Here is a 26578-nt window from a genome sequence, read left to right as displayed (position 1 = left end):
ACTGAGCTGATGTTTCACTTAAAAGTAGCCCAACTTTTTCATCTTCTCCCACATTTTTTGTGATTGAAATTATTCGTAAAGTGACATGTGGCAAATCATTCATAATTATTTTGCGGTGGCTTGCTACTACTGTATTAGGATGATATCATTCTATGAAACTTTGCATTTCTACTTGTTTGCACAGAATAAAGAAGGAGGAATATCTTCTTTCCATTCCACTTCATCTGAAAACATTCCTTTCACATTTATCTTCTTGTAACTACTTTAGAATATTTGTTGTCAGCACCTGCAAAGTCTATACTCCACCAACTTCTAGAAACCGTTTCCACCAAATCAGTTTATGGTTCTGTAGGTAATTTGTTCATCTTCATCAGTGAAGTAAAGCCACTGATTGTTAATTCTCTGTAAAAGATTACTCTACAACACCTCTAAAAAGTACATTAGTGTAAAACTTTCTAAATCTTAAAATTAATTGCTGATCCATGGGCTTTGATGGATGGGGAATCACTCTGGACACACATTTCAAAGACTGAAAATATAAACTGTAATATCTCCCTTCTGTTTTAAAAGCCTGTCTTCACCCAATGAAAAAGCAGCTAGAGACTTTAACATACAGATGTTCTATCCACAATTACAGATCAAGGAACATAAATAATCTGATTTAGAATATACTTGATTGAATAAGTCTGAAAATAGTTTTAGGTATACTTGCATAATAAACTAACTGTGGCAGTAAGAGATCAACCATACAATTCCTTTGAGAAGTACCTACAAAACACATTAATCAACAGCTGTGTTTGTGAGGTAGAAAAATCCTACTAGCATGGTATCCTAAACCTAATATATTCTTTTTAAAGTAAAATCTGAATGTAATGTGTAATTCTTAAGGTAACATCTTCTTATAGTATAAATTCTTCAGTGCAGTTATCAATGCCCATATCATGTCCATGACCATTTGTTGATGAATAATTTGCGACAAAAGAGAAATGCCGTTAGGAAAATGTAACTTCGCTGTGAAAATATCTTAACTCCTTTATCAGCTTGTATGCTGAGAAGAGGACTCAGGTAATTATTAATTGTGAAAAGGCACTTAAGGTACAAAATGCTTTCTTCTGAGTATCAATTCACATTACTCAAGTCTTAGTATTAGTTTTCGATTAAATTGATGATTTTCTCCTTGTCATCCTGGTTTTCTTAACTGTATTTGGATATTTTGTATATGGAATGAGTACTAGTCCACCTCCATAACTGAACAATCGATGTCTCATATTTTACTATGTGTGGCCCAATTCAATGTGGTAGAACTTGGTGGTAGAACTTGCCTTCTTCCGACCTTTGAACCAAATTATGTAGCCAGTTATAGAGTAATTTCTTGGTGGTTTGCAGGGAGTAGATGTAGATGTAGATCACTGTGCAGCTTGAAACTCCCCTTCTTTTTTATATATAAGTCAAACTGGAGAGTGAAACAAGTAGCAAGTGATAGAAAAAAAAAATCCTGGGACTGACTGAGGATAAATGTTTGGACTTGTAGTCTGACATTTATCCACTGGTCCAGAAAACCACACAAAAAATAAATATAAAAATACAAATCAATAATAACATACCCTGTAAGGCAAAACAGCTAAAATGTTAGAGTTGCATATTTTGTTGATAGTGGTGTCATTGGAGATGGAACATTAAGTAAGATGGACAGGGAGGGGGGCACCTGCAGTTGGTTTGTTGAAGGAGAATTGCGCTAAAAGTATTTAGGGATCATACGCAATCTAAATCTTGTGGCTGAATGGTACTTTGAAACTTGTTCCACAAATATACATGTCTGCTGCCTTAACAAGTGTTCCACTTCTCTCTCATGCTTAGTTTATGGTGAAGGAAGAAACATGTCCAAATAATAGGTTTGCATCAAAGAGATGGAATTCAATAGGGAGGCTGCACTGTGACAGCTGTGAAGCAAGGTGGATAACAGTCTGGCACACTTCCTTTAGTTAAAGCGCAAACAGGGTGTAAAAAGCGCTTAGTATGGCAGACTGATACGTTTCAAAGAAGGAACCCAAACCTGGAAATGTATGGTTTGGGCGCTGGAGGTGTCAAAGTCTGAGAACAAATAGTTGTGATGGTTTCTTGCAATTCATTTTGGTGTCTGAATACAAAAGGTATGCAACCCTTTAGCCATCTGTGTACTGCAGATAGATGACTTGAGCCTAATGACATTCCTGCTCGTGTGCTGCATTCCTCCACAATCATTGTGTGCATCTTACTGCTGATCTTGTGTGGTCTGTCAGAGCAGTAATGTTGTTGACAGCAGTGCAACATGTACCAGTACACAGCTGCGGAAATGACTGACTTTGTGCTTGCAAGTGCCAAAGCAGATTGCAACGGGAGAGTTGCTGCAAGATTGTATGCAGAACAATTTCCAAACAGATGTACCCCACATAATCCCATGTTTGCAGTCGTGAGAGACACTTCAGAGAATCAAGAAAGTTGTACGTATGTTACCTGAGGTATGTACATTGTACAGTAAAGTAGTAGCACTTTGTGTTTGGTACTTGTGAATAGTATCCCCAGTCTACTGTTTATCCTGTGGTAGGTGCCAAAATGTGATGTGGGTAATCCAAGCTTGTCTCAAACACTACAGTTGGAGGTGGATGTGTTGACAGTTTTCAGAGAGGACCCAGCCACCACCACTCAGCTGGTGACACAGCTGCTGCACACGGGTAGAAGTGTCGTATGGTGTGTTGTCCATCCATGCCATCTGTAGAAAGTCCAGGTGTTACAGGAGGAGGACTAGCCATGATGCACTGATGTATGAATGCATGTTTACTAAAGATGGTGTATTGAACTTGCACAGCATGCATGTTTGACTGGGTGAAAATCTGCGTGTGCAGGTGATTCAAAATCACCAACACAGGGACAGTGTTACCATCTGTGCTGGGATAATTGGTGACCACATCATTGGGCCATATCTACTGCCAAACAGACTAACAGGACTGATCCACCTCACATTTATTAGAGATGTTTTGCATACCCTGTTGGATGTAGTGTCACAAAATGTTCAGATGGACATGTGGCTGCAACACAACGGAGCTCTGGCACACTTTGATGTCGATGTGTGGAATCATCTCAGCATTGTATATCCCAGTTGTTGGATTGGTAAGTGTGGACCAGTCCCATTGCCACCTGATATGATACCTCTTGACTGTTTTGTGTGGGTTAGTGTAAAGAATGTGGCATATGACACACATGTAATGTCAGCAGAGGACCTTATAGCTCGAGTCCAGGGAATGACTGAAATAATTCAAAGACAACTGCAACTGTATGTGAGCCACAGCAACAATGATGTGGGCTATTCATTAACGTAGGAGTTTTGAAGTCTGTTTGTAATGTAGACAGCACAGTGTGCTACTACTCACGCTGGGTTTATTGACGTCAGACTTTGACGCCCTCCAGTGCCTAAGCTGTACATTTTGGGATATTGTGTCCTTCTTGAAAACCGATCAGTTTGCCTCTCACATAACATACTAAGCATTGTTGGTATTCTTTTGGGACACCCTAATGGTGATGTAAGACAGGAGGTAATAACAGCAAAACATGAAATTATAATTGATTGTAGAGTGCAACTGCTTTACATATTTCATTTCTTCACAGTTCCAACAGCCTATATATAAATAATGTAGTTCCAGACAATCATTTTTGTGACATTCACAAGAGAAGACGTGATCTGGAAAATTCAGCTTAGGATCAGTTTTCACACACCAACACAAAAAATACCAAATCATGTAAGCGATGTGTATATTCACAACTTTTAGAGAACATGGAGTTCAGAGAGAAATGTAGTTGTTTATTTTTATTTAAATTTTGAGTGTTGGGGGTTAACACTCACTTAAATAATTGAAAAAGAATATTGCTAAGTACAAGAGTTAAACCGGGAACCTCCAACTCACAGATCAGGAGCATTTTGCTCTAAGTCACCCAACCAGTTGAATACTCAGTGAATTTTTGGTTTATCATTGTTTATGGGATTAATAACTGAGATGCTTCCTTGTGTGCTTATTTAAAGCATCTTTCTCTTGGGGTAGTTTTTCATTTGCTTAGTATATAGATCCAATTTTTAAAATACAAAGAGTTGCTATCTATATTTGTATTCCAAAAGTCAATATCGTAACCTAATTTTCACTTTGCTCATTGAACTTGACATATATGGAATTAACATTATGATTTCAGGTTATGATTTAAAAGTGGAAATTATGAAATGTTTCATGATTTCAAGCAATATTAAGTGTGGAAAAGTTCTTCCTGTATTGTTGCAAAATGCAAAAAAAAAAAAAAAAAAAACCAGAAAATCACTAACAACTAAGATTTGCAAAAAATATTTGCTTTAAATAAGATCATTGTTTTGTTTATGCAGTGTATGTAATTAAATACTCTGTATACAGTAGGTATGATTTCAAAAACAGATAACATAATACTCGGCAGTTACATTCCTTACAAACTCTCTCCTTTCGAAATGGCTACAGGAAGACAAAACACTTGATGGCTGATAGAACAGAGCAACAAAGAGGAGACAGATTGGAGGACATATAGAACTATTGGGTGCTAGACAGAAAAATCTATTTAGTGCATTTTAAATTTTATGGGAATGGTTATGGTAACACATGACCGCAAAAATGAATTTTATAACATAAGCTTAGCTATTAGAGTTCACCAGCTTATATGTATATGAAAATGCTGTATTCCCTATTCAGGTATGCTGGTGCAGGCCCTAGTGGTGCAGCACTCTTTGTGAATGGTGTCCCTCCACATATGACATCTGTTGCTGTCCTCTATTCAGCTCGTGATGGTATCAACGCTACAAGCCTGGAAGCTCCTCTGCAGCTCAACAACTGCACACTCCATGGTAACAAAGGTGAGCCACAACTTGTGCTTGGAAAAATAACTAGTCCGGTATTTTCTGCAAAGCCACACTTATAACTCAAAATGTGAACTGTGACAAGTTAGGGATTGATCTTACTTCTATACTAGAAAATAGTAGAACAATTTTATGAGATGTGCCACTTAAGGTCATAGTGATACTGTTAATGTTGTAGAGCCTGAAACATTTTTTTAGAATAACTGTTCGTCAATTTCTGGTGGTAGTGATGGCTGTCAGGGGAAAATTAAATACAGAATACCATGGTGTCAAACAGAAGACTTAAGGTACAGCATCTTGATGATACCACATTCTGTTGAAAGGCAGCAAAAATAAGCTACTGGATGGGCAATGTCTTCACATTTGGCAGAGTACAGTTTTACCCATGTGTTATTGATGAGAACTATTGCTTGGCACCTGTACACTCAGTATTTCACCTCTGCAATAAGTGTCCTCTGCTTGTCTTCCACAACAGTCGACATCATCATATGCATATGATAAGCAAGTACTTACTGTGTTGAAATACTTCATAGTTTCAGCAACAGCATCCCAAGCAATGCCTAAGATCCTCTTGCAACAATTCTGTAAGGTGCTTTTGCTAACGTTTCAAACTTGAACACAGAGTATGGGACGGAATTATGAATCTTAATCACATTTATCCTGTAATGATACAAAATTAAGGGGAATGTGTTGTGACTGAGCACCTTCTTATTCAGTGAGTTATGTGATTCGCATACCTAGAATCGTCTAGCTGATACTGTATTTTGTTAATATTTTTACAGTAATCCTTCATTGTGCTGTACATATTGAAGTTTCTTCCTAGGGACAGCATTGATATTTGTTCTATACCTCTGTCTTTCAATCTCTCTACTCTGTCTTTTGCTCTCCCCCTCTATCTGCACCCCTCTCTGCTCCTCTTCCCTTCTTGCAGTCTCTCTCTCTCTCTCATTTATGACTCTTTTCTGTAGCAGACCTGGCCCCGAATCTTACATTTGTTCTGCTTGTTTTTGTCAGCTGTTAGCTTCTCACTGTTCAGAAAAATGCTCTCCCAACTTTTTCCATTGGTATCTGTCTCTCACAGTTGTTGGCCAAGATCCCAGCTCAATCTTGTCATCTTCTTCACTGTCTTCCCCTGGTGCCTTTTTTTCTAGGGGCAACCATTCTGTCAATGATTTGCTCCATCTCTCATCAGATCTTTTAATGACATTTCCCATCCATTTTGGTTTTAGTGTTTTTGCTTAAGTCAGTGTGTCTTTTACTTGTCCTATATTTCTTAATTATTTATTTCTGGCTTTATCTCTTTGTGTTGTAATTAACATACTTAGTTCCAGTTCCCTCTGTGTCAGTTTGATTATGTTTTCCTGTTTATGTATTGGAGGCTAGGAACTGGTAGAGGGTGGAGGTGATACACGAATTCAAAATTTTTCTTTTCATGCTTACTGATAGGTCACCCACCACAAGAAACCTCAAGCTTCAGTACTTGTTATTCTTAGTGCAGATATCAATTTCCACTTGCTGATTGTTGCTTGTTCAACTTTTCCAAGGATATATACTTTGTGTAATCAGGATGAATGATATTTACCTGTATCAGCACTATTTGTAGGTTATCAGTCATGCTTTCTGTTTTTGATGAATACCCAGTCTTGCTAGCATATTCTGCAGAACACTTTGGCTATCTGTGAAGAGCTCTGTGCCCTCTACAAGTCACAGGTTTAGTTTCTTTCAAGCTGTTATGATTCTTGTCTTCTCCTAGTGTAGTCTTCTGTAGGCATGTTCTAAAGTTGCTCTAAATTTTGGTGAAATTGGATCTTCTTTCTTGAGTCATATTCAAATGTTAAATTGTTCACCCATTTCTTCCTTTTAAATTAGAACTGTATTGTTCTCATTGTCATATATCAGGTGTATCAAAAAGGAATTTACAACTCTGAAAACTCATATTGATTTATACATTTAACTTACAGACAGGATATTGGTGTATTTTATAACAAAACACATCAAGTTTTTTACCTTATACCTAAACAGGTTCCATTTGACTTCCAGTGGTTATGCAGCACACATTCCATGTGAAGTCGACTTCTTGACAAACTTGCCACAGCATACCAGGCATGACCTGTTCAGTTGTGAGGCAAGTTCTAGTCTGAGCTCTGGTAGAGAAGCCAGTAAGGGTGGAACATAGATAGTATCTTTGTTGAATCTCCAAAAGAAGAAGTCAGAAGCTGTCAGGTCCAATGAATGTGGCAGAGGGGGGGGGGGGGGGGGGGAATGCAATTGGCACACCTTCTCCGATCCATTTAGTTGGGAAATGGACATTTAGGAAACACTGGACATCGGAGAGTTAGTGTGTGGTTTGCCTTCTTGCATAAACTGTGTGCTGCGTTCTTGTGATTAATGTCAGTCTGGAGGATGGAAAAGTTTTCCAGTATACATAAGTACACTCTCCAAACTAGAACACACAGTGTGAATCCTTGGGACCAGTAAGGATAGCCATCTTTGGTTCAGCTACAACTAGCACTGGCAGGGCGCATTCTGTACTAGCGAACCGCATGAGACAAAACTTGATCAGTTTTCCTTCTGACAAAGTCTGCAAATCATATGAGTAAGTTCTTAACGAATTTTCAGAGTTTGCAGCTTGTTTTGATACACCGTGTATTATTATGTTACTGTAGTTAATAAGTATACCATGTTGTTTAAAGTTTTCAACAATGGTTTTATGGAACGGAGTCAGAACTTTTTGCATAATCAGTGAAGGCTATAATGTCATGCTATATTCATTTTATTTCTCAGTTATTTTTGTTCATTTCGAAGTTAATCATTTATTGAGAAATCTTTAATGAGTCATGCTTATTCTGCTCACTGGTTTTCATCTACAAATTGTTCTGTATTATGTAGATAAATAACTTTTTTTTTTTTTTTTTGAGATCAGACTGGTAGGGTGGTAGTTTGTAATGGTAATCTCTTTCTCTTAATATTTCTCTTTTTCGTCATTTTTCTGGTAGTCTCAAGCAGGCACATAATTTTTTAGGACTTCTGAATATTTTTGCTCTTTTTGTATTAATTTTGTCAAAAGGATTTCATTACTAACTGCACTGAGTTGAAGCTGATTTATTGTTTCTTGATTTCCTCATATTTTGCTATTTGTGGTTAGGATAAAATCTATTTCATTGTTCATGTACCTGTCTGGAAATCTCCAGGTCCATCTTCTATCTGTTCTTTTCTTATAGTAGATTCTGTTAATTTTTGTTCTCAGTCATTTCTTGTCCTGCAGCCATATGAATCTACATTTTTGTTTTGTTTGTCTTGATCTGTACCTTAGTTTTGTATTAAAGTCACCCATTACGATAGTCCACATTGTCTTTCTTGTTGGCAGTTGAATCCAGTTGGCTATCGGAATGTTCTGCTTCTTCGATCCTTTTCTAGGATAATTCCAACACTTCTGTAAGGCTATGATCCAGAGAATTCATTGTGCATTTGCGAAGCTTGGGAAATCCGACTGATTATATTGGGTTGATTGGTGTTTAAGTAGTCATCTGATGACAAAGAACAGATACAAAAAGTCTGTTCTTTTGCAATTTACCTAAGAAGTTTCATAATATCTCCATGAAAAATAAAAATATTTGTCTTGGAACAAGTAAAACAAGTGTCACGAAATTATTTACATTTAAAAATGAAAAAGGGAAATAGATGACTGGAAATTTATTCACAAAAATTATTTTGATTCCATTGTCTGTCAGTGGATAAACAGCTGTTATCCGGTTGTCTTGTGTAAATGTAGAAAGTTGACATGGAATATGTAGCTGGATATTTGTTGTTGGCCTAATTGAGAACACTTCCATTGAAATAAAAAGCATTATCTTGTAATTCATTATGTCTTGTGAGTGTACCAAACTCATGAAAATTATATTCTTAAGTTTCTCTTTAGTACACGTGTTGTCAAATTTACTGTTGCACAACATACGTCTCTTTTACAACAGTGTATGTATTTGTGTATTTGCACTTTCATGTAAACTGTGAGTGTAAATATTCCGCTTTTGCCATGTGCAAAATATTTTGGCTCCTTAAAGGAAATGTTGCTGGCTAAAAATCTGAGAACACAGTTTGAATACTGTTCTTATCCTCTTCTCTTCCCCAGGTTACGGTTTGTTTGCAAATGTGACATCGGGCAGTGGTGGTCAAGTATTGCTGGAGAGCTGCACCATATCAGAAAATGGAGGAGACGGAGTACATTACGTCAGCCATGATCCCCGACCTGGCCTGCAGACAGAGGGTATGGCACAGCTGCAGGCCCAGCCAGATCCTCTCGCTATAGCACTTGACTTCTGCACTTTGTCCACCACTACGTCACAGATATACCCACTTCTTGTACGCCTCGAACAGCCAAAAAATTCTGTCAGTCAGCGTGACTGCTCCAAGGTGAGGCTTGTCCTGGAACAGTAGATCCTTATCTGATCTGAGTTACCTGTATTACAGCATTATGTAATATAAAAAATAAAGGATTGTCTGAATTAATTTAATTTTTCCTTGTAAAATATTGCTAGTGCTATTTTCTTACAGCTTTAATTTTTTTAAGACATCTTGTGATTCCTTAACTAAAATAAAAGTCAAAAAACAACTTCAGAAAAGCATATGGTAGTATCTATGAGCTTATTGTTGAAGTAACCTTTTATGCAGAAAAATATTGGTATTGTGTTTGTTTTGGATGCTCTTTGCATAGGAAATACCTCATTACTCCTCCTAATTGTGGCTGCAATGGTATTAACAGCTAGTATACAATCCCCTTAATACTTCTCATGACATCAGAATTTATTATTACTGACAGTTTATAACTATTTTGAGAGCATGAATGCATGAGAAGTGCTGGACAAGTTGTTGAAAGCATCAAGTGTAAGTAAAGCTTCTTCTTCTTCTTCTTCTTCTTCTTCTCTGTGTGATATGTCCACAGGACCTCTTTATGTATGTCTAGGGCTCTCCACACCATTCCGTTTCATACACTCCTCCTCCATTTTACCCTTATTCCAAGTTTTTGTAAGTCTACTCTGTTTATCTGTCTCTTCTTAGGTCCTAAAGTCTGTTGAATATGAAAATGAGTACTAACAAATCTCCTAATTTTTTTACTGGAAGACCTTTTAAAAATCCATTGAAATAAAAGAAAAGTTAAAGCCTTAATATCTTGAAGGTTGGTTTGAACACCACAATGCTTTAGTAAGCATGGCCCTGTTGGAGGTGGTATGCCTTTGTCCTCCTATGACATTTGAGCTGACTTACTCCAGAGGTGAAAGAAGTGATGTGTGATGGATAAAAATCCTTGCACTGACCCCAGATTGGAACCCAGAACTTTGGATTCGTAGCCTAGCACTTAGACACTGTATCCATTAGCCTCTGTCCTGACTAGTTGGTGTCAGAAAATTTGGCAAGTGGGGAGTTCTCTACAATGTAGAGCCAGGGGATCTGTACAATCAGCCCATCACTCGAAGATTGTTTAAGAGATGGATCTTAGAATGGAGTGCAAACTCAAGTACTACATAGCGACTTCAAAAAGTAAGTCACACATGTCGTTCCGTGCTAAGACCATTGTGCAACAAGAGTGACATGACAACTGGAAATATATTTCATAGTTGAGATACGTGGGACAGTATAATTCTTGTGTATAAAATATCTAAATTCACAAAAAATCACTGTGAAATTCTGGCAGTATATAGACAAATAGCAGAGTAGCATCCAGCCATAATAAAATGTTGGTAACTCTCTGATGAAGGCCGCATAGATGTGGGTGATGCTGATCTGCCATATAGTCCATATCTTGCACCATGTGATTTCAATCTTTTTGGCAAGCTCAAAGATGATTTGGAGGGAAAGGGATTTTCCCGTGATGCTGATTTTCACACATTGGTTCTCAAATGGCTCTGTGGGTGACCAAGGAACAGATTTCTATCATCGAGAAATTCAACTAGTGGTAGGACATCCCAACAATTGTTTACATTGACTTATTTACATAGACATACATTATGTGGAAAAATAATGTCATTTTGATGTCTAATGCAGCAGTCAATAAAAGTTACTGTACATGGTCTGCCACAATAATGTGTAACAAAGATGATGTAACTTACCAAACGAAAGCATTGGCATGTTGATAGACACACAAACACACACACAAAATTCAAGCTTTCACAACCAATGGTTGCTTCATCAGGAAAGAGGGAAGGAGAGGGAAAGACGTAAGGATGTGGGTTTTAAGGGAGAGGGTAAGGAGTCATTCCAATCCCGGGAGCGGAAAGACTTACCTTAGGGGGAAAAAAGGACAGGTATACACTCGCACACACACATCATATGTGTGGATGGATATGTGCCCCTAAGGTAAGTCTTTCCACCCCGGGATTGGAATGACTCCTTACCCTCTCCCTTAAAACCCACATCCTTTCGTCTTCCCCTCTCCTTCCCTCTTTCCTGATGAAGCAACCGTTGGTTGCGAAAGCTTGAATTTTGTGTGTGTGTTTGTGTTTGTTTGTGTGTCTAACAACATGCCAACGCTTTCGTTTGGTAAATTACATCATCTTTGTTTTTAGATATATTTTTCCCATGTGGAATGTTTCCCTCTATTATATACAATAATGTGTAACTTACATTTTGAAGGATTATAGAATTATTAAGAAAGTTGAATAATAAGAAACTTAAAATATTCCTGGAGTGCAGTTTGTTTATATCAATTTTATATATATATTTAGCACATTCATTTAGTTAGCTTTGCACATAATCACCGCCATGTACATATGTTTTGTGACCAACCACTTACCATATCTTCCTGAACTCCATCTTCATTTGGAAAAGTCTTTCTCCCCGGTATTCTTTCAATTTTGGAAACAAATGAAAGTCCCTAGATGTGCCAGAAATTCCATTTGTTGGAGTACAGAGATTGCTATATGCTACACGTATTATTCAGGTAGATATTACCACATGTATGCTACACATATTGTGCAGACAGATATTGTCACAGAGTAAAATAAATTCTTTATTGTTTATCTTGAATCGTCTGAAACATATTTTGACTATTGGAGCAGATTCTTAGGTGTCAGTGGCAAACATTTCTACATCTACATCTACACTCTGTGAACACCATGAAGTGCATGGCAGAGGGTGTGTCCCATTTTACCAGTTGTTAGGGTTTCTTCCCATTCCATTCATGTATGAAGGGCAGGAAGAATGACTGTCTAAATACTTCTGTGCTTGCTGTAATTATTCCAAAATTACCCTCATGATCCCTATGTGAGGGACCTACAGTAGGTTATAGTTAGAAGAGGGACTAAGTCAGCTACAAATTCAGTATATATTCTGATAGGGATTTCATTGGGCTCTGGAGCTTTGTTCCATTTTAATGATTTCAGTTGTATCTCGATACCACTGACACTAATACTTATTTTGGTCATCTTTTTAGGGGTACAAGAATTGAACTGGGGCTTCTGTCGTGGATTTTCCTTTGTAAAGGAACATTTGAAAATGGATTCAAGCATTTCAGCTTTTGCTTTGCTACCCTGAGTTTCAGTTCCTGTCTCATTTGATAGGGACTGGATACTTACTTTGGCGTCACTATCAGCCTTTACATGCGACCAGAATTTCTTTGGGTTTTTTTTTTTGAAAGATCATTTGATGATATTTTGCTGCAGTAGTAATTAAAGGCTTCATGCATTACTCTCTTGACAGCTGAATGTGTTTCATTCAGCATCTCTCTATCTGTAGCTCTATGCTTTGTTTCTTTAGAAGTTTCTTTACAGTGACTGTATGCCATGGAGGTTCCCTCCCATTATTGTTTTATTGGGTACATATCTATGGAGTGCATGGTCAATTGTTCTTTTAAACTTGAGCCATAGTTCCTGTACTTACTCCTTCCTGCCCTGTGCTGAAAGTTTCAAGTTGAGATATGACACTACTGATTTTCATTTAGTTTACTGAAAATATGTATCTTCGTGCTTGTTTTAGCTGTCCTTTGTACTTTGGTAATCATTGTTTCCACAACCATGACATGGTCACTGATACCAGCTTCAATGTAGACATCTTCAAACATGTCAGTCCATTTGTTGCCCTTAGGTGCAATATATCTCCATCATGAGTGGTGTTTCTATCTGTCCTAGGTAGTTTTCAGAGAAGCCATTTAGTAATGTTCCACAGAATGCCTTATCACACCCACCACTAACAAAACTGTAATTTTCCCAATTGATTGTTGGATGATTAAAGGCTATACTGATGATTACAGTATGATTGAGAAGCTTACGTACTAGTGAACTGAGGTTTCTCTAAAGTTTTCAGCTACATCAGGAGATGAGTCTATTGGGTGATAGAAGGATCCAGTTATCATTTTATGCTCACCCCTGATACTGAGTCTTGCTCAAACAATCTCACACGCACCTTCAGTTTCTATCTTGGTGTGGATTTGATTTCTTGTCTACTGCAACAAATACGCTGCCTCCATTTACCATGTGTCTATTCTTTCGATATACAGTTAAATTTTCCCTAAAAGTCTCAAAGCTATCAAATTCAGGTTTCAACTAGCTCTCCATACCTGCTCCAATCCTAATCTCTCAACACCTATAGCAACAAACACCTATAGCAACAACCTCTTCATCTCCCACAACTATCCCATAAATCTTGTCCTCAAACAAATATATTAGGTAGTCTTCTTCTGTCAATGATCAATAAATACCATTTCCAATTCCAAAAAAGCAGAAGCACCTGATTTATTGTCCGGTACCTGCTAGGCCTTGTATGCTTTACCAACTAGGCTTTGAATGCTTCAATAGATCACTCTGCCAAGTCTATGACTTTCAAGTCAAACTTTAAAATGAGATTATCTTCCTCTGATATCCTTTCCGCAGCACCCACTCTTTATTTTCACCTTCTGTAGACATCTCAACCTCTGTAATGCCCTTCCCAAGCCATATGACGTTTGTCAACTATTTTCTCTGCCCCAAGGTTCCTACTTCTTTAGTCATTCCTGCTGTACATATTACTTGAGCCCCATAAATGGCAAATCCTAAAATATAAAAAGGCAGAGAAACATGTGGATCTGACTGTGCTCTCCAGGCATACCTCATAGTGCTTTCTCAAAGTTTCACTTCTGCCAGTACTTCTGTCCTTTGTCCCAGGAGTTCTAGTCCCACCAAGTATGCAGGAGGGCTTCTGTGAAGTTTAGAACGTAGGAGATGACGTACTGGCAGAAGTAAAGCTGTGAGGACAGGTTGTGGCTCTTACCTGCATAAATCAGTCAGTAAGATCACAGCCTGTGAAAGGCACGGTTTTGGGTTCAAGTTGTGGTCTGGCAAACAGTTTTACTGTGGCAGTAAGTTTCAAAACTATGCTTACTGTGTTGCATAATTAAAGAGTCTTTCTGGACCACATATGTTGTGTACCAACACTGTTCACTGAACAGCATAATATACGGGAATAACCAACACTAAACTGTCGAAGTGTATGAATGGGTAATAGAAGAACTGTCTTTTTTTGGGGAGGCGCAGTATTCATTTGCTGAGTATGCTCTAAAGAAATGTTTCCTAAACTGTGTTCTGCAGAACCCTAGGGTTCCGTGGAGATCGTTCACGGGTTCCACATAACTTAAATGCCATTTTTAATACATGAAAGAAAGTAACTTAAAAAATCAACAATAATCAATACCTTTAAGAAGACGTGAAAGTTTTGAATGCAGCTTTTAAACAATATTTTCCAGATGTACAGCAGATTAAATACCATAATGAATTGTGGATTAAAAAGCCATTTACAATGAATGCATGATGTCTAATCATGTCAGCAGAAAAATACAAACTTTTATTGAACTGACTTATGATTCAGCACTGGAATAAAATTGTAAACTTTTGCTGATAACGGAATTTTTGTGCAGATTAAAAGATGAAAATCCTCAATTCTTGCAAAAAGCTGTGTCATAATTTTTGACATTTGTGAAAACCTGTATGTGCAAAACAGGGTTCTCAGCTCATGTATTGAGAAAAACTAAATACCACAACAGACTTGATGCAGAATCTACCTTGAGAATTCAACTGTCATGCATAAAGGCTAATATTAAATATGTCTGTGTAACCACTCATCTCATTAAAATTATATGTCTTGTTTTATTATGTTACTTTAATTATAAGTTATGTTAAATACTTTTGGTTTAATTTTCAAATTACTTGCTCGAGAAAATAAATATTATTTGAAGTAATTGTCATTTCTGTTGCAAATAATATATTTACAGAAAGTTGCATTAAAAACATACTGTAGAAACAAACCAGAGGTTCCACAATAAAATTGGATATTGAAAAGGGTTCTACTTATCAAAAACATTTCGAAATACAGCTCTACAGCATAAGTCAAAGGATGTGACTACTTGCTACACCACATAGGCCATTTGGATCTTCCCATTCAACACTAGTTTCTCTGAACTCATGAGATGGGAACTTATTCTCCAACATATTCTTGCATCCCACTATCATTCCACTTCTCACTTCTTTTCCTCTCAGTCCATCTTTACTTGTCACTGTCAGTCGTCATCTCTGGACTGACGGGCACAGAGATTACCAATGCACTATATTTCACCCTCACCCCATTATTTATGATGCCTTCCTTTCACTGTTGCCTTCCTTCATGTTTCCTCTCTAATGATAGGACTAACAATTCCAAAATTGACTTGAAACCAGAGTTAACAATGAGAAATGAAATGATCAGCAGTATACTGTCCAAACACGTGACAGATGTTTACGTACAAGGATATGGCATCAATAGTGACCAGGACAGAACTGAATAAAGATCTGTTTCAGGTGGTCGAGAATGCAGTTAGTGCTGCAGAAAAAAAAGAAAAAAACATGGGAGATAAGACAATGAATCATAGACACTGCCTTTCAAGAATGTAAATATGATGTTCATTAGAGGCACAGAATAGTGACAGTGATCAACTCTGTACTTATTGGAAAGAAGGAGAATATAGTACATACACGTGTTTCCAATACACTGAGAAGGTTGGTAGATTCAGAAGTAGGCATTTAGAATGCTTCAGTATGCACAAGAATGCCTTTAGTCTTACCTACCTGTACAGTGGTTGTGGAGTTGTGGGTCATATATTGGGCTGTCTGACAACAGGGACTTATCACATACAATTTGTGATCCACCTCTCTTCTTGTATAATTGTTGTGTGCATTATAAATTTGAAAATGCCTTTGGGGATGCAATGAAAGTAGCTTGTGGAGTATGAGCTGAAACTGGTCACCACATGTATGGATGATGCCTTCATAAAATTGTTAAATCTATGTCCACCACAATTCCCACTACATCCCCAGAAATCTCTTAAGCAAATTTTCAGGTGTTTCTTACATCTGGTTGCTATAATACAGCATTGTTTCTTTCATGTCACCTAATTTTTGATAAAACCAGCTTTGATATTTCCTTGCTTCCAGTTTTCTTGTATATTATTTTCATCTTCTCTGTCTATCTCTTTCTTTCGGTGTGTGTCTTGTCAGACCTGCTGCAGCAATATTGATAATATTGCAAGTTAATTTGTCCTACATTCTCACTGCCAGAGACTGTTTAGTAATTGCTTGGCAAGGAATATGCGTCTTCTTATGGGAACCATGGAAAACATTTTTCTACAGAGATTTAGCTTAGCTTAAAAAAGCATAAATCAGGACGGCTAGGCAGGAATTTAAAGCTAGTGCATGTTTGTTATGTATCTATTTGCTTATTGTAAATGTGCAACTTGAAATACTAAACAGAGAAGTGAAAATGAGTTATGGTAATTTTTATGTTCTTATGACAAATGGTAAATTCTGTTGATGATCAGTGTGTAATGACTTATGGGATTTATGTTATGAATAAAGATTTTGTAGCTGTTTTCTTGTACTTCTAATTTTGTACTCTATGTTTGTTTTGAACTTTATTTATTGTACAAACTGCTCTGCCCAACAGGCATTTTACACAAAGATGGGATATGTGCTGACTGCTGAAGTGGTTGCTGTGTCATCTGGCAGCGGGGCAGCACATATTTTCCTTCGAGATGGATCTGGCTCGGGAGACAACCTGCTAGCTGATACTTTGTTGTATCAAGGATCACTACCTCAGAGCACAGTCACTACTGGTAATCGCTTGTATGTCCAATTTCGGGCTCCAACACGTGATCCAGTACCAACTGTTGCCTTCCTGAGAGTCACTGCTGGGCGAGGTATGACATTGTTAGATTATGGTATTTACAATTTGATAGCACTTGGAGATTTACATAGACGAGGTGCGACAATAAAGTAATGAGACTGATGTGAAAAAAAATGTTGCTTACGGTTTTAGTCAAGTTTAGTGTTGTCTCCTTCAAAGTAGTTCCCTTCTGATTGCACACACTTTTTCCAATGCTTCTGCCATTGATGGTAACATTTCTGGAACTCATCTTCTGTAATATCCTCCAAGACCCTCGTCACAGTTTTTTGGACATCTTGTGCCATTTGAAAATGGTGTCCCTTGACTGCACTTTTTGACTCTTGGAAATAGAAAAAAGTCGCGCTGAGCGATATCTGGTGAATAAGGTGGCTGTGGTAGTATTTAAATTTGTTTTGAGGTTAAAAATTGCTGTACTGACAGAGCAGTATGGGATGGCGCATTATCGTGATGCAGAATCCAATTATCAGCAATGTTGGCACGTACACAAAGAACTCTTTTACGAAGTCTTTCTAAAATTTCTTTGTAGTAATACTGGTTAACTGTTTGCCCAGGAGGCACCCACTCTTTATGAACAATCCCCTTGGAATCAAAGAAGCACACAAGCATGCATTTCCCTTTTGACTTTGACATGCGAGCTTTTTTGGTCTGGGTGATCCCTTTGAGCACCATTGCGAACTTTGGCGTTTTGTCTCTGGATCGTACTGAAAAAACCAACTTTCATCACCAGTGATAACACGGCTCAACAATTCTGCATTGATTTCCGTTTGCTCTAACAGATCGGCTGCCACATTTTTCTGTGTTTCTTGCTGTTGTGGTGTGAAACTTTTGGGGACCATTTTTGCACAAATCTTTCTCATACCAAGATATTCAGTTATTATTAGACAAACCGTTTCCCGATTGATTTTTTAGTTCTTCTGCAATCGTTTTCTTGGATAATCTTCAATCAGATCGTATGAGTTCATGCACCCTGGCCCTGGCCAAGTTGACATCAGTCCATGAGGTTGATTGTCGTCCACTGTGGTCTTCATCTTCAACATTCATTCTGCCTTCACTAAACATTTTATGCCAATTAAAAACTTGAGCTCTTTACATAACCTCCTCTCCAAAAGCCTTCTCAAGCTTACTGTAAGTTCTCATCGCGTTCTCACCCAATTTAACGCAAAAAGAAATGGCATACCGTTGCGCAATATTATGCAGTTCCATTTCCGCGACGTGAGACACAAACACTTGTTAACTTATTACAGTACAACTCATGACTGAGCAGTTGCATTGATGTGCCACTTGAACTAGAAGCAACTTATAGACCAAGGTCAAAGATATTGTGCCTACGCGAGCCTGCAGGGTTGCCACATCTTGCAAAGAAAATCAGTCTCATTACTTTATTGTCGCACCTCGTAAAATGCAGCTTAAGGCTATGTGTCATGTATTTTTTGTGCAAGTTTTTGAGCTTTATCAGCTGCTTTATTTGGTACAGATTAGTAGTACACTTCAGCATAGAATTCATATGTTGTGTTGCTAATACACTGATGGAAAAAACGAACTGCAGCACCAAAAAGTAGTTGTGTGAGATAAACTAAAGTTGGCAGTGGTATCGGTGTTTCTACATCTGGAAGGTGATGTCTATTCAGATTTCATGCCAGTTGCATAAGAGTGGCACTAGTAGTGCCTCTATGAGGATGCAAATCAGGTTTGCTTTAAATACATGCTGTAATGGTCATGAGTGTTAGCTACTTTTGAGACTGAATGTGGTGAGTTGATGTTGATCAAGAATACCTTTAAGGCAACAAAGATTCCATTATCAACAATTCACTGAGTTTGAACGAGATTGTGTAAGAGAGCTATGAGAAGGTGGATGTCCCTTATGTGATATTGCGGAAAGACTTGGCAGGAATGTAGTCACTCTACATGATTACTGGCAGCAGTCACGGGAATCTGTGGTCATAAGAAGACTGGGCTCCAGACGGTCATGTGGCACTGCTGACAGGGAAGCCCATGGTGTTTCAGATCATACTGCATCTGCAGTAGCAATTTGAGGAGCATTTGGCACCACAGTGACGCAGCGAACTGGTACAAGTCGGTTACTTCAAGGACAGCTCCAAGCCAGACACCCAGTAGCGTACATTTTACTGACCCAAAACTACTGCAGTTTGTGACTTCAATGCTGTCAAACAAGAGCTCATTGGAGGGCAAGGTGGAGGTCTATTGTGTTTTCTGATGAAAGCTGATTCTGCCTCAGTGCCAGTGGTGGCCCTGTGCTGGTTAGTAGGAGGCCAGTTGAGGGCCTGCAACCAACATGTCTGCGTTCTAACCACACTGGACCTGCACCTGGACTTATTGTCTGGGATGCAATTATGTATGGTAGCTGTAACATTCTCGTGGGTACATCAGTCTGGGGATTCGACCTGATGGGCTGCCATTCATGAACAGCATTCCCTGGGGAATTTTTCCAAGAGGATAACTCTCAACCCATATACCACTGTTGTAAGCCAACATGTTTTACAGAGTATCGGCATGTTGCCTTGGCCTGCTCAATCACCAGATATGTCTCCAATTGACCACATATGATGAGATGTCATCAGATGACAATTCCAACGTCATCCACAGCCAGCATTAACAGTCCCTGTATTGACCGACCGAGTCCAACAGGCATGGAACTCCATTGTGCAAACTGTTGTCTGGCACCTGTATAACACAAGGCCTGCATGTTTACATGCTTGCATTAAACATTTTGGCAGGTACACCGGTTATTAATGTACCAGCATTTCACATTTGCAGTGGCTTATCTGTGATCCTGCAGTGTTAATCGCTTAAATATGTCACCTAGACAAATGCATTCTCAAAATTTTGTTACTGTACATTAATTATTGTTTGGTGTTGTGATTTTTTTTTTCCATCGGTGTACACTGACAAATGTATTTTCGTCACTAAAATAGGAAATACTTCTAAAATTCTTCTGACAGTTAATACTTTTACAACTAGTTAAAATTCAGTTGGTCTGTGTTATGTAACTAGGCTGTTAGTTATTGTTGTAATTAATCACATGATGTCGTCAAATGTCTTGAAAATTCCAGTCGATTCTTGTATTTTGTGTGGTAATCTTCAGTTGGTTTGTTCGCTGAATGGGTGACACCACCATATTTGCATTTGTGTGAATAATTTTATTGTATCAGTATAAAGATATGTCTTCTTGTGATGATAACTGTCACCACTGTTGTACATGTGTTACACATTTTTTAATCCTTGCCTCTTCGTATACAAAGGACTTAAACAAAATTACATATTGACGTAAGTCTAGTGGGCATTAAATTTCATATTACTGCATTAATTTTTTACTATATTCTTTGTAGTAATTATTTGCAGACTGGTGGCTCTTTGAAAACTCATTGTTTCTGCATAGGGAAATAAGATTTCCCATAAGATCATGGCTGGTTAGAATTCTTCAAAAAACTATTATTTGTTCACATGATGTAGCATAGTTTACCTTTACGTTAAATTGTATGTCAGATTTACACAAAAAATTTGGCATTCTTCACACCGCTATCTGCCTGGTCTTTTGCTGGTCTCTATTTCTGAACAAACACTCATTCAGGAGTCTTTATATTTACTTGTAGATTTTGTATGAGGCAACCAAAAGTGTTAAAAATTCACATTCATATTAAAAAGTATCAGATGAGTGCTTATAATATCCACCTGTGTAGTTGAGACATTGAGAAACACATAAAGAAGACTGAGAGCATTACTGAGCTTTTGGACTAATCTTTCCCCAGAGCTAACAGAATACACACACAGGGGTTGGAGAAAAATATGGAAACACTGCAAGAACTGGAGATGCTAGCCAATCCTGTAGATTGTGCTGTAGTATGTGATGACGAATGGAATCTGTGCAATGTCCTCTGTATGTTGCAAGTGTCAGTCATGGCCAGAACATTGTTTTGTGTAGTTGTGAGTGCATTCCGTTGGAGTCAAGTGAATTTAAACATGGTCAATTTGTTGATGCTCATATGGTAGATGGTTCTGTGACTAAGGTAGCCAAAATGTTTGGTGTTTCAAGAGGCACCATATTGAACATTTATGTTGCATACAAGGAAAATGGAAAAACACCATCCACTAAATCACAATGCGGATGAAAGTGCATGTTGAGCGTTAGTAACAGGTAGCCATTCAAGAGGATTGCGACAAAAAATAAGAGGCAATAGCTGCAAAACTCTGCAGACCTCAGTGTCACACTTGCAAACCCTCTTGGCACGAAAACAACATGAAGCAGTGTCCAGAGCTGGAATTCCAAAACCACTCATCAGTGATGCAAATATCTCTAACAGGAAATCATGGTACCAAAGCCACAATATCTGGACTATGAAGCAATGGAAGAAACTCATTTGGTCAGATGAGTCTTATTTCATACTGTTTTCAACTTATGGCCGAATTTACATGCCAAGGGTGAAACTTGTCGGGGGTTCAGTGTTAATTTGGGCAGTCAAATTGTGGTATTCCATGGACCCCATGATTACTATGCAAAGTCACATTATTGCCAATGATTACATGACCATTTTGGTTGATCGTGTCCATCCTGTGGTACAATATTCATTTCCCAGTGGTGACGCCCTATCCCAAGATGATGGGCCCCATGTTCACACAGCTCCCATTGTCCAGAACTGGTTTTATGAGCACGATGATGAATTGTCTTATCTCCCCTTTCCACTAGTAACCAGATCACAATATTACTTAGTCTTCGTGCTTTACTTTGGAGAAAAAGCTGTGTGATCGCTATACACCTCCACTGTTGTTACCTAAACTAGTCACTGTTTTCCAGGAAGAATGGTATAAGACTCCCTGGAAACCACACAGTACCTGTATTTATCCATTCAGAGAAGACTGGAAGCTGTTTCGAATGCCAGCAAGTTTCCTACAGCACATTAGGCATGATAATGTGATTTGTTTTTGGTGTTTCCATACTTTTGTTGTCAACCCCCTCCCCAAATACGGTCTCTGCTAGAACCTGTACCATTCCCCCTTCCACTCTTGTCTCTATGCCTCCACTTCACTCATTCTAAACTCGTATTCTCCTCTCTATAGCCTACCCATTCTTCTGATCTGTCTCCTCTCATAAGCTACACATCCACATCATTGTGCGCCACTCACAACCATTCCTGCCTGCATCAGACTGAGTTTGCTGGTGCCACATTTCTATCCTGTGTGTGCTGCCTCTCCCTCCCAACCTTCAACCGCCCTTCCCTTCAAAGCTGCTTCCTGCTCCTTTCTCATCTCGCCCACTCCACCTGATATAGCCCTTCACCCCAGTCGAGCTGTAGTGCCAGTTCATTGTTGTCAACTGGGACAGGTTTACACGAGTGTATGTATATCCTGTTACCTTTGAAGACGAATTCATCTGAAAGATTAGCAACATTCTCATTCTTGTTTATATGTGTAATGAGCTTATTTCCAGAGCTTCTTTTTAAATGCCTCTGATATGTATCATGTGTCTATATTGTACTATGATGTATAGACTTTCAGTGAATGCAAATTGTTGGTGCCCAATTCATACTGCGTCAATGAAAACAGCTGTAAATCTATTGTAAGATAGTGAAATCTGTTTTATCTGCTGTCCACAAGATCTGGCAGCTAATGTGAAAGTTTGACATGTTTCTTTGTGGAAGAGGGTTAATTTTGCCATTAAAAAGAAGGCGTGTACAAATTGTAAAGACGAAATCTCGAAGTTAAAGGAACATCTGTCGAGCTTACAATTTATAATCAGAGCTCTGAAAGTGGATATCTCGAATTTTCAGCTTGGAAAAAGTGAGCTGAATACTCGCCAAGTTCCACAAAGCATCGCACTTGCTAGTGAAAAGTGGACTAAAATCACTTACAAAAACAGCAAGCAAGAACTGCAAAATCGTTTAATGTTTAACCTACTGGTGACACAATCTTTATGCACAAAGACTGTTTTGAAGTGCTTTCAGCTGTAGACTGGTATCTCAATGAGCCGCTTCAAACCACATGGGAAGAAAAAGGACATCAGGAACAAAGAAGAGTTGCTTTAAACCACAGGGGGGCGGGGGAAGAAAGAACAATTCAACCATGAGCGTATTCACTGATAGTGAATCAAAATCAAGGGTTCCTCAAGATGGGTTATTGACTAACGTGGACAAAAAAGACAAAACAAACAGTACCACCATGAAACACCCAAGTACCAGGAGCCCTAAAAGCAGTTATCCTCAACCAGCAAAAAACATGTATATGCAGATAGTCAAGGACGGAACATAGCAGCTGAATTTCAGTCTAGAAGCAATCACAAAATAGCTAGCATAGTGAAACCAGGCACAAAATTTCAAGTGGTGACTTCCATGAACCATGATATGAAAACAGCAGCAACAAATAATGTCTTTTTCATGTTCTTAGTGGGAACAAATGATGTAGCAAAATACAAAATGAAAGACCTAGTGAATCAAAATCAAGGGTTCCTACAGATGGGTTATTGACTAACATGGACAAAAAAGACAAAACAAGCAGTGCCACCATGAAACACCCAAGTACCAGCAGCTCTTCTCTCTCAAAAGAAGGCTACACAAGCTGAGAAGCTCAAATGTGATCGTCTTCTCTGTTCCACATTGACATAACTTGACAATCTGGTCATGTGTAAACAAAGAAGTGTGAAGCGCAAATAAACATATCCTAAATATATGCACAAGATTCAAAAATGTAACATTTGGGGACCTAAGCTGTGTAAGAAGAAGATTCCACACATCCCATAGCTTACATCTCAACAGACTAGGACAGGACTTAGTTATAGACCAGATTCAAGAATTAGTGAACAGCAAATTGAATGTGCAGTGTTGTGCTACAGAGGCCATCCCTCTCAACAACAAAAATAATGATACTTGGGAGAATCAATAACCGTGCGACTGCTATGGACGCAGGTTCGAATCCTGCCTCGGGCATGGATGTGTGTGATGTCCTTAGGTTAGTTAGGTTTAAGTAGTTCTAAGTTCTAGGTGACTGATGACCTCCGCTGTTAAGTCCCATAGTGCTCAGAGCCATTTGAACCATTTTTTGAGAATCAACCACGAAATGCCAGGTCAGTAAAACAAAATAGCGGTCGGACAAGAGCGATGTTTTTTTTAGGACAATAAAACCTTCCCCCAGTGCAACACCAGATGCAAGTGTGTGCCTCAAACAGACTTCAGTCCAAACTAGAATAATTTATCACTTTTGCATTATAATGTACAGGGTTTAGGAAACAAAATAGATGCTTATAATCATTTATCACAGGGCTATCTCCACACATAGTAATAGTTACAGAACACCAGAAAAGAGTGGAATACATTCAGTATTGCAAATTAGAAGGCTACAACCTAGCTAAATTCTATTACAGGACACATAATAAAGGTACTGGTGTTGCCACCCGCTCAAGAGAATGTGAGTTAATAACCACCATGGAAAAAGTGCTATGGGGGAACAATTTCTGTGTTGACAAAGATTTCAAAATTTCATTTCTTAAACTCACATTTTGCACTGTTCATTTCTATGTCATAAGTGTATATAGATCCCCCTGTGGAAATTTTTATGCTTTTCTGGAATCACTTGATGGAGTTCTAAGTAAATTAACATCAGGTTGTAGAAGTGTAAATCTTGTCATAGTGGGAGATCTGAACATCAACACTTTATGTGATGGTCAGGGATGCAAACGTTTTACAGGTTGTATCCTGTCTTATGGGGCTAAAGATCTTCTTGGACTAGTACCCACCAGAATATCTAACACACATGGTAATTGAATTGCTCATGTTATTACAAATTATGACCACATCATCTCAAGAGACATCATAAATGATCACCTCTCAAATCATTTAGGCCAAACACTAATGCTAAAATGTAATACTAAATTCAAACCAAGAAAAAATTATGAACACTGGCGAATACTATCTGTAAACAACATTGCTACATTAAGACAGTTTAAGCCAGGGATCATGGGAATCAGTTATGACTACCATTGGGGTCAGTAGTAAATGGAACATGTTCACAGAAATTCTGACAGAGCACTTAAATAGAGCCATGCCATTAAAAAAGGTGAGTGTCCAGAAAAATCAATCTTCAAAATCGAAAACTGTACTATTAGATTTTAAAACAAAAGACCTGAAAGAAAAAATGGAAAATATGTATAGCTTACACAGCCTGAGTAACTCAGAGTTACATAAAGAACTCTACAAGCAATACAAATATAAATACCACAAAGAAGTCAGGAGATTAAAATCAGAAAGAATCAGCCAGCAGATATGAGGTTCAGATAATGTTTCAAAGATTTTCTGGTCAGTTGTAAATAAAAACAGAAACAAAAGTAATAATGTACAATTAACTGTGAATAATGGAGATATCTTTGATCCCCTTCTAGTCAGCAATATTTTTAATAAATAGTTCATAGATGCTGTCGAAGATGATGCCTATGAAACAGGATATACAGCACACATTTGAGTGCAGTAACAAACAGAACTGCAGTACACTACCCTTAAATGAAATATCTGCCTATCTATTGAAGACATGCAAACATGAACTAATGAAACCACTAGTTCATCTAATAAACTTAATAAACTGTGTTCTCAAAGACAGTGTGTTTCCTGATGACAAGTTGAATTCAATTAAAACCAATACACAAAAAAGAGGGAAACAAAGTATGTACAGAACTACAGACCATTGCCCTAATCTCAACTTTCAACAAACTTAATAGAGAAAATAATATTTTAAAAAATCCTGGAACATTACAACAGTGCTAACATATTAAGTGATTTCCAGCATGGTTTCGGAAGAGGTCGAAGTACCACGTCAGCAGCAGTAGAAGTTGTCCATCACTTACTTGAAAAAATGAATTAAAAAATCCTAAGCAGCAGCATCATTCCTGAACCTCTCAAGGGCTTTTGACAGAGTACATCATGATGTGCTCTTATCAAAAATTGTGAAGAGTGGTGTCAGTAGAAAACTCATGCAATTGCTAGAAACACCTTTAAAGGGTAGACAGCAATCCACAGAGATTATGTACTGTAATGGAGGAATTCTGGAGAGAAGAAGTTCAAGTATAAGAAACACACATTTTGGTGTTCCTCAGGGCTCCATTTTAGGCCCAGTCCTATTCATGTGCTATGTAAATGATTTCCCAAGTTCTCTTGACAATAAGCAGTTGATCACTATGTATGCAGATGATACATTTGGTATCTGCTATGTAGACAATGAGCCCAGCCTAGTTGAAGAGATACATAGCTTTATTGGAAAAGCAAGAGCTCACTTTGAGACAACCTAAAAGTAAACATAAAAAAACTAATATTATTCATTTTAAACCAAGTGGTCCAAACAGACAAAATATTGTGACTCATGAAATTCTACCAAAAATCTGTACAGAGTCTATTCTTGGGTTTATGCATAGAAGATCAACTTTCATGGAAGCAGCAAGCTGATTATGTCTATAAAAAAAATAACACCCAGCCTCTGTGTATTAAGAAGATTATCACTATATCT

General features: G+C 38.0%; 1 protein-coding gene across 1 annotated transcript in view; it reads left to right on the top strand.

Annotated features, from left to right (window-relative positions):
* Positions 1-26578, top strand: part of LOC126092760 (protein bark beetle) — a 380473-nt gene that overhangs the window by 176103 nt on the left and 177792 nt on the right. Inside the window, exons 5-7 of the mRNA XM_049908487.1 lie at positions 4740-4900; positions 9033-9313; positions 16841-17093. Coding sequence (XP_049764444.1) covers positions 4740-4900; positions 9033-9313; positions 16841-17093 — 695 coding nt within the window. The remainder of the gene's footprint in view (positions 1-4739; positions 4901-9032; positions 9314-16840; positions 17094-26578) is intronic.

The sequence above is a fragment of the Schistocerca cancellata genome, chromosome 7, assembly GCF_023864275.1.
Source record: "Schistocerca cancellata isolate TAMUIC-IGC-003103 chromosome 7, iqSchCanc2.1, whole genome shotgun sequence".
In the NCBI taxonomy this organism is placed as follows: Eukaryota; Metazoa; Arthropoda; class Insecta; order Orthoptera; family Acrididae; genus Schistocerca; species Schistocerca cancellata.
This window is presented reverse-complemented; position numbering and strand designations above follow the sequence as displayed.